At 36.2% G+C, this 10,068-nt stretch overlaps 1 protein-coding gene across 2 annotated transcripts in view; it reads right to left on the bottom strand.

Moving 5' to 3' along the window:
- Positions 1–3,927: 3,927 nt before the first annotated feature.
- Abca12 (ATP binding cassette subfamily A member 12) overlaps positions 3,928–10,068 on the bottom strand; it is a 162,293-nt gene continuing 156,152 nt past the window's right edge. For both annotated transcript variants that reach the window (XM_076866065.2, XM_076866066.2), the window contains exons 50-53: positions 9,036–9,128; positions 7,787–7,892; positions 5,401–5,538; positions 3,928–4,035 (exon numbers count right to left, since the gene is read on the bottom strand). In XM_076866065.2, coding sequence (XP_076722180.2) covers positions 3,928–4,035; positions 5,401–5,538; positions 7,787–7,892; positions 9,036–9,128 — 445 coding nt within the window. The remainder of the gene's footprint in view (positions 4,036–5,400; positions 5,539–7,786; positions 7,893–9,035; positions 9,129–10,068) is intronic.

Raw genomic sequence — 10,068 nt, 5'->3', positions numbered from 1 at the left:
CAATATCCTTGGGTAAACACAATCATAGGCAATACTGTTAATAAAATGATAGTATGTCCAATGCTTGGCATTTTTAATGGATGCACATTTTAATTTAAAATGTCAGTTATCTGAACATTTCCCCCAGCAATTAGCTTTAAAGTTTAATAGTCTCTAAAACTAAAGCAAACATGACCGCAAAAAAAAAAGTTAAGGAAAAAATTATAAAAATATTTCTAAATTGAAATAGACCTGTTTCATCCTTTAAAGATTTACTGGGCCACAAGAATGTATTGATATTGTACTGGATATTTGAGATACAATGATGAGAAAAGTCTGAGTCACTACCCTTATGGAACTTAGAGTATAATGGGAAAAGATAGGCAGGTACAAAAATTTATGGAGATGCTTCTGTAGAGGTATACACAAAAATGAGAAAATAGAATGGTTCGTTTCGCATGAGGCTCTCTGGGAAATTTTCCTTAAAGAAATGACATATCAGAAAGGTGGTGAAGAGAAGATTCTAAATATAAGCTGAGAGCAGAGGGAGAAGAAGTCTTCCAGGAGGAAAGTAGTTTGAGAAAAGTCACATGGAACTTGGAAAGGATCTGATGTAAATAGGAATAGGAAATTCATGTAGTCAGAGCAGAGACTACATAGGAAAGAGAGATGGAAGAGTTGAGAACAGATTATGAAATACTCTGAGGATCAGTTAAGGAGTCTGCATTTCATTTTTCAGATTATGGAAAAACAGTCTGGATTTATAAGTAAGGAAAGATAGGATCAATCTTGTAATAAATGATGCCAAATGAAATATTCTTTTATGCCACTGCCTTGTGTTGAGAAGCTTTGGTTAATGAAGCAAGCTAACTACTAGGGTAAGGTGGGGTAAGAGACTGCGAGCCCACTCCCTCTCCACCATCTTCACACAGGTTAGCATTTGCTGATCCACCCAGGAGTGGATCAGCCAGGCAGAAAGCATATTTGGAGAAGGTAGTTATGTGTATCATTTTCCCATTCTTCTGATTTTATATACAATATTTTAACATTATGAAAATTGAGTTTTATAGATGAAGTGAAAATTGCCACATTCCTCAGTGGTAATTCAAATAATGCACATAAAAAAAGGAGATTCTGTATGTGTTATCTAGAGTGGAGGCAATCCTCTGAGAACTGGGAAGTCTCAAAACACTTTCTCTATTATAGAGAAGCCCAAAGGAATGTGAGCTCAAAGATAGTTTTTCATGTGTGTTCCTTACTTACATGTAAAAAGGGCCCAAGAAACTCATATATAGTACATCCTAACAGAAAACAAGACGGAGTAGAAATAAATGTGCAGAAATGTACAAAAGCAAAGCATTAGAATTCTAATTCCAAAAAGGAAATCAAAATCCTCCCATCCCAGTGGATTCACCGTAATATCTGTAACATGGAATCAACCATCATCTTTCCTTTTTCTTTTCTCTGAATAAGATACCTCATGGGAAACTGTATTGCATTTCAGGAATTTAAACAAAATAAGGATGCTTGGTTACCATATCAACTATGCCAGCTTCTCTTTTGTTTCTCATTCATTTATTTATTCATTTGACCAACAAGTATTCATTGAGTGCCACAACTACTTATTGTGTGTGCAGATATTGCTGGGAGGGTCAGGAAGATCAAAATAGATCTCAGTCCTTGACAAATTCCAAATCTAACCAGGGAAAGAAATACTACCCATTCAAATAAATGTGCAGTTAGAGTAGTCCAGAGCCAATTGTGGCTCTCCTGCCCGCAGAGAGGTAGATAAGATTATCTGGAATCTTCCATCTATGTCCTGGGGATGGCTAGAAGCCCTTCTCAGCACATCCCAGGGCATCCCTTCCCATGGTCCCCTCTGCCTTTAGGCTTCTCATTCTGAGATTGAAGCAGTACTGTTCTGCCCCTCAAAGGAAGAAGATGTGAGCGGATGTCTTCCTGTTTCCACAGGACACTCATTCATGTGAAGTCTTTGCAAATGTGATTAATGAAGATTTGATGGTAATAAGGCCTGCCTACAGTAAGGACGCAGAGTGAATAAATGTGAAAAAAGTACTTAGATATTCATAGTTTCAAAAGTTCATTCAACCACTTCCCTCTCTTGCCAGACTTTCCTCTCTCTTCAGTATTCAAATGTCCATTATCTCACTGATTCCTCTTTCCTCAATGTGTTTTCTGTACTGTTCCTTCATTGCTCGGAAGAAGTCAAGCAACCAATCAACCAGAACAAAGACAAATTCCAGGAAGCAGATTCCTTTTCTTCTTTGAGAGCCTGGCCATCTTTTTTTGTCTCTTTGGTCCCTGAAGACATCCACATTATTAAAGCTACACTTTTACTCCCAAAGTTTTATCTATACATTATACTCACTCAAAGCATTTTGGTATCCCAAGATAAATCATGTTGCCATCTGTGAAGATATGTATGCTTAATCTGCATAGATGACAAATTACTAGGCATGATTTGACAGAAAAGTAGGAGGCACAAACAAATATGGTAGTAGAAGAGTGGGGAGTCAGATTTCAACAGAGAAAGCAGGGCAGTAAAGCTTCTCTGAGAAAGTATAATATTTCTGAAGACTGTTGCTTAGGCACAAAAGGTGAGGGAAGAGCATCTCCCACAAAGGAACAGCATGTGTGAAGGTCTGGAGATGCAAAAGAGCTTGAAGCATTAGAAAAACTGAAGGAGTCCAGCATGACTAGATCCTGAAGAGCCAGGGGAGATGGTTGGAGTTGAAGATGGAGAGGAAAGCGGGGACAGAACACATGGGACTTGTGGGCCACATGACCTATATTTTTAGTTTCTTGGCTCTTCTCAAAGAAATGAAATGACAACACGAATGTTTTTTTTTTCCTAAACTTGGAGTTTATTGGTTTTTGAAACAGAAACAATTGTGCCCAAAATGGCAAACGTGTACATATTCACACACAAGCATGCACACACACATACACACACAGTACATACAGCACCTTCCTTGAGGATTACGTAACTCAGCATTGTTATGAAGTCTATCCAAAGCCATTCTCACAATTCTGGATCAGCAGGGCAATCAGCTGAAAATTATGTTCATATTCATTTTCCCTCCACAGAAACATTTCCCGAGGAGAAACGTGGAATATGAGGGTTTCTGTAAGAGTTTTAAAAATGTCGCCTGCCAGCAGCACATGAACTCTTAATCAGTTTTCAGGGTTTGTATCTGCCCATCTGACACACTTCCTTTCCACCTAAAGAACAATTAGTTTCTGTCTCCACGTGAGCCTTATGATTGGCAAGGCAGGCCAGGAAGGAACTCAAGTTCTGCTTACCACCAGGGTAAACTGTCCCTCTATGGCATCTTGTAGAAAGGCACTTCTTTGGGTTCAGTATTGTGTTCACATGATACTAACCATGACCCACCCACCCACACACACACACACACACACACACACACTTTGTAGACATTGTGATCTCAGCTTACTGCCAATGTTAATCTTAGCACTTTACGTATCACAGTGGACTCATATTCATGATGATGTGCATCCTGTTATTTTTTAGAAATAAATTATTTTGTTTGTTCACCAACCTTACCTACCCCAATCCACCTTACTTTTCTTCTTCACTCTTACTTTCCACCTACTAATATACATGCCTTTTAGGCTATCTCTTTATTGAAAGTAATAAATTAAGACATTCATCAACAGGTGGTCTCACCTTTGCGTAAGAACACATACGTTATGCTCACAGTGTTGAATATACAGAATTCCATTCCAGTAACAATAACATTCATTGACCTCAGGAAAATAAATTTTTCATTTATAACTTTTAAGTCTTACACAATGGCGCCTTGCTGGATAGTATAACACTTTAAAAATGAAGAGATTTTGAGGAAGTGATGTCTTCTTCAAAACGCATACATTGGCCATTTGCTGAAATTGAATGATTCAAGGATGCTAAGACTCTATCCGGTCATCCTGTGAGTCTAAACTTATGGTGGAACCTTGGCTACTGGTATCAGCATTTTCATAGGACTTTTGATCTTTGGCAAAGTTGATGAAAACCTGTTATTTTTTTTAAAGGAAAATAAGGCCATTAGTGCTGATAAACCAAAGGAGACAATAAGGCTAATTTCTCTCTTTCTCTCTCTCTCTCTCTCTCTCACACACACACACAAACACACAGACACACACCCACCCCCCACACACACAAAATGAAAAAGCAAATCAGAAAGCCAGATTTTGTAGGCTCATGCCCATAAGTATGTACATATCCTCACTTGGAGTCCTTTTGTGCAGTCAACTCTACCTGGAGTTTGAAAATAACACATCTGTGATTATATTTATGACTGTGATTATATCTATAATCATATCTGAATCTAAAGCTATAGCTGAATATCTATAGTTACATATCTGTATCCATATGATTTATATCAATATCTCTATCAAGTATAAACAAGGAGCCCAGTTCAAAAGTCCTAGCAAATGTTTATATAGAAATGTTGAGAGAAATGTCACTAGTTTCAAGGGATAATGCACCAACATAGGATTTGTATAGAAAGCCCACATTCTGTTTAGTTAGCCAATTATTTAACAGGAAGTCCTTAAGTCTATTAGACATCGATTCATCCAAAAACTATTTATCAAGTGTCTAGTTTTTGCCAGGCATGATGCTGGTAGTTGGTCACAAATCAAAGACTAAATCTGTGTTAGAAAAGCCATAATTATCTTAAGTCCCTATTAAGATGCCTAAAGCCCCATTATAAAAGTTATTCATAAAATGCAGCATGATACTTTGACACAGAGGCCTGTCAGGACTTATTTTCAGACCCTTTTCAATGACAGACACAATCAAACATTCTACATGTCATGTTGGCTGGGCTGAACTTAGTTAAGACAGTGCAGAGGTGATGATGAATGACCTACTCAGCCTCTAGCTATTGAATATAAATGTAATTAAGACAGGTGTAAGTAGAAGAACAGGATTCTGCAGTGGCTGCTTTAATTGTGTGAATTTAGTAGACATAAAGTTCTGCAAATTCTCTCTCGGTCTTCTCCTATCCCACCTAATCAGGAAGCCAGTGAAATGTCCTTATAAAACCTATCAGGAGAGAGTAATGACAGCTTTTTTTTTTTTTTTTTTTTTTGTAGGTCAAAAAGTACGTTTTGTTGCTTCCCATATACATGTAAGCTTATGGACATGGAATAGAAAAATCTTCATTTCTCCTTTAAAAATAGTTAATGCCTTTCACATCTTTTTCTTTTTTTTCAATATCCCAAAATAAATAAGGCTCTTTGCTAAGTTTTTCAGGTGCAAGATTAGATGTTGCTTCAATTAAAAATAAATTGAATGTCATTAAAAAGAAATAACCAGGATGCATAATAATTAATATGTGACACTGTGCACATGGATCGTAGCATACACCTTACCTCTTCTAGAGTGGTCTGACTCACTAGGAAATTTGTGATATTTAAAGCAGCCTTGTTGGTTTCCAGCAGATCAAAAATGTTTGCTACTCCTCCTGCCGTGACTGGCACATGATACTCTAGCATGCTAAGGTGCTGATCCTATGGGAACCAAAAGAAATAAATTATCTTGCAATGTTAGGTAATATTGACTTGATTAGATATTACTTTATTGAGGGTTAAGAAAAATATTGAAATTCATTCCACTGAATCTGATGCTACTGTGTAAATAAGGGGTGTTTTCAAACTAACAGCTTGTAGAGATGAGATGAAAAATTTTATGAACGTTAAAGAGAAAACAAATTAAAAAGTTAATAAAAATTCCAAAGCATTCTGCATTCATATTCACTTCTAAAGTCATAACGTTGCCTGAAAAAAAAAATTGCGGAATGGTACCTCACACATCAGCTTATGCTCTGCTCACATAATCTTTCTCTGAGATCAATTTTAGAAATTGCATTTTTAGGTTACAATTGTTCTAAAAGGCTGGAAATGAGCTGCTCAATTTCTATTGGCTAAAGATGTTACATTTCAAAAGCACCGTAGGAGAGACTCATCCAAATGGCGTCATAGTCTTAAGATTCTTTTCAGTTTTTAAAATTTTAGTCAATAGTATCACTAGTACTCTATTCTTACTGCCCTGGAGTATCAATAACACCACTTTTCTGAATATCGAATCGGTTACTATGTCTTTCATTTTTCTCTAAGATGTCTTTCAAATTGAACCTTTCCTCTCTATTTGCATCATTGACATTATTAACTTGATACTTATCACTCCACACCAAGTTGCTGCAATAGTCTCCTCAGAACCCTAGAAATGGACACTGATTTACTCTAGCATGGAGCAGCTACAGCAATCTTTCTAAACACCACGACTGGGATGATCTCTTATTTCAGAGTCTACCCCTGTGGTTTCTATGGACCAGGTCAGGATGGTGTGTTTCAGCCTACTCCTCCAGATCTCTTTTTCTTCACCCTTCTGCTCAGTGCCTGACCCCCCTGATGGACTCTTTTTTGCATTATGCCTATCACGGTTATCTGACCACTTTCCTTATTTCAACCTTTGATTTTTGCTCTGGCTGTTTCCTTTCTAGAGATGTAGAAACCACTGCAGACTTGTAAAGCATGGTCTGCTCAGAGAAAAATCAAACTTTTATCATCACTTCATTTGCCTTGTATGGCACTGGTCTCCTGAGGAACAGACCAGGGAAAATGTAATTTCATCACTCAGTAAATAAAGATTTCAGCTCAGAAATTTACCAAAAGAAAAAGTGTATGACCAATAAAATTGTGCATAAAGGTATCCTTTAACTGTAAAATTTGATTTAAATTTAAATGATAGAAATGGGTCTTGATAACAATCATGAAAGCTATTATTTCCTACAGAAGTTAGCCAAAGCCTGTGGAGGCTGAGGCAAAATTAATTTGTAAAGATACAAGAATTAATTTAAAGATGCATTGTTTTGTTCACATTAATTAGTTCACATTAATATTGTACTTTATAGAGTATGAAGTATCTTTATGGACACACAGATACTCTGAAGCACACTTAATATGAACAAAGAATTTCAAATGATTTATTTTTATACCTATTTGAAGTTAACATCAATGTTGTGAAGTAGATGTTGATTTTTGTTTACATATGAGAAAAACAAGGATCAGAGACTCAATGTCTTGCTGGGTATCACCCAGCACAACTGGGCTCAGCCCATGGCTCTTTGGCTTCTTTTCATTATTCCAGATCTGATTTTTTTTTTAAACGACTATTTTCCATTTCATCAACTTCTATAAATTGCTGTTCCAGAAGGAAGTGCATTAATTTTAAGAACACGCTGCATATAATCTTATGTGTCCATCCTGTGGCTACACAATGCACATGTCAGTTAAAAATCAAAGCTATACTTCAACTACTGTGGGACATGAGGATCATACAGATCTTTGTGGGTTTATTTTTCAAGTGAGGGGAACAAAGGAGTTAACCTCCTCCAGCTATAACATTCTGGAACTCACTAACATTTTTTTCCCTAAGAAGTGCCATTGGTCATATAATACCTGTCATCCCTCAGTTCCCAAACATATGTAACTAGTAAACTGGCACTGTATAAAACTTGAAAACAAATATTGTATGGTCATGAAACTTTTGTTTGAGAGAGAAATAAACGCCTGTATATGAAAGGACTATGTTAACTTTAAATAGGTATAAAAATAAATCATTTGAAATTCTTTGCTCATATTAAGTGTGCTTCTGTGTATCTCATGCAACTTGAAACTAATGTGGTGCACATTCCTTGTGATGTCAGATATTCTGAGTGTCAAAGCTGGCCAAGCGCCACAGGCAGGTTACACTTACTTTTAAGTACGTTTTTGGAAAGTGGAGCTGCATGAACCTCGTGAGGGTCTCCATGCTCACTTTGTTATTCTTCAAGTGAACCTTGACAGTAAATCCACGTCCAAACCTAGAAAGAAAAAGTGCAAAATACAGTATGAGTTACGTTTTGCCAAAATAGCTCCCCTGAAATTCTAGATAATGAAATAGGACCCGAGCCGACCATTATGGCCCCATTTCTTATATAAAGACTATCATTTTGCCATAAAAGTTCAGGGCATGTTGCAAACTTGAAATAAGTTCACTGCCTTGGTTTCTTATTTATTTCTACCTCTATACTAAGTCAGATTCTTTGGGCAAAAGCAACAGTGGAAAGGAAAACATAAAATCTTGACTTTCTTTGACATCAATAAATTAGCAAACGATGGCAATTTCTGGGGTTAAATACTTTCTAATTTAAAGTAAGAAAAGCTTTGAGAAGTGGGGCATTGGAGATTCAGTAATAACAGTGAAGATAAAAATTACTGGGGGTTTAAAAATAAATACTAAATAAATATGCTGGAATTAATTATACCAAGAGTAGCATTTTTAAACAAGTTAAAACAAACACCCTAAGAGCAACAAAAAGCCTCATTTATCTTTTTTTCTTTATCTTGGTTAATACTATTTTATAAGAAAGTCAGGTTGTTCTGCAGAAAGGTATAAAGTATCATCCTGAAATATGGAGATTAACATGGATATGTAAAAATGCATATACACCCTGCTGAATAGAAACTATTAATTTAATTTGAATTTGATGATAATATAATATTTATGCACATTTCTCCATGTAATCCTGATTAAAAGATTTTCAATGTGCTAAAAGTGTCACATAGCTTAGTGAAAGCCTGGGCAAATGGCAAATGAACATGCTAGATAAAAATCTATGCCTTCATATACTTGTCAAGGTCTAATTTATTATTCAGTAAACTCTTAAAATTAGTTACTCAGAGTATTTCATTTGTACATTATTTGTTTTATATTATTATTATTATTATTATTATTATTATTATTAGTCTTAGGCCTTCAAAGATTGGAGTCATTAATAAAAAAGTATAATAAACCCTTAATAAAATAATGCAAATTTAAGGTGAGTCAATGATTACTTACAATGATCAGCTTTTCCATACCTGTTTTACTACAGGCAAAACAGGTTGCTGACATACTCTTTGAAACTGAGGCACCATTAGATTGACAGTCCTACACAATGGGTAAAACCATATTTGTTCTTTACCTGCTTTTTATGTGCTGCAAAGATCCTATGCATTGGAACCTCCCATTCACCATAATGGCCAGCCTGGTACAGAGGGCTTCACATTCTTCCATGCTGAAAGACAGAGCAGAATCACATCAACATTCAGAGCATAGAAAACTGGGTTGAAGTTCATAAGCACAAGTTTAATCATTTCATTATAGCACCTTAGAAATCTCTCCTGGAGGAGAATAAAAAAAAAATAGAATCTCTTAAAATATAAATGGGATGTCTTCAGGTAGGGTTTATTAGTGTTTCCTCTAAAACTGAAGGCCATCTCTTTCACCTAGAATGCCCTCTCTATCAAAAACAATATTTCTTTCAAAATCTTTTAGGCTCTGACTCAGGATATACATTTCCTAAGAAAGGTTTCTAAAACAACCCCAAGATTTTTCATTATGCCTCTTACTCTGCTTGGCTTTTATGTTTTGGATTTATAACTAGTTAACCTGTACTCAATTACATGCTCTCTCATTTCATGGACAATGAGAACTGGAGGCAATCTTACGCATCACCCTGTCTACTTCATGCAAATATTCATGGAAATGAAATGATCTGCTCCAGTGTGCTGAGGACAAAGTTAAGATATAAATAAGTCTCTTGGTAATAAACAAATCCAATACTTTTTCCACTATAGGATCATTATAATGCAAGGTGAACTTAATCCAAATTACAACACAAGGCCAACCTCATAAGAAAGCCACAGATAAAATGCTTTAGTACCTCTTATACTTAGCTGATTCAGGGGGACTACTTCATGGGAGGAAAAGCCAATGAAATGGTTCTGGAAAAACTGGTAAGATTAGAACCCAGAGATAGTTGGTGAAGAGACTATTTCAAGTAGAAAGCACAGCTGAAGAAAGGAGATAGGAAGAGGTAGTGCGAGCATGCAGAACCATGAGTTGTTCATGACAACTGATAGCAGAAATGTCGCAGGAAAAAGAGGCTGGAGATTAGATGAGGCCAGGAGGCCTTGCACACTAAGCCTAAGGATCCTGAACTTTATTTGATAGGG

Source organism: Callospermophilus lateralis, chromosome 9, assembly GCF_048772815.1.
Source record: "Callospermophilus lateralis isolate mCalLat2 chromosome 9, mCalLat2.hap1, whole genome shotgun sequence".
In the NCBI taxonomy this organism is placed as follows: Eukaryota; Metazoa; Chordata; class Mammalia; order Rodentia; family Sciuridae; genus Callospermophilus; species Callospermophilus lateralis.
This window is presented reverse-complemented; position numbering and strand designations above follow the sequence as displayed.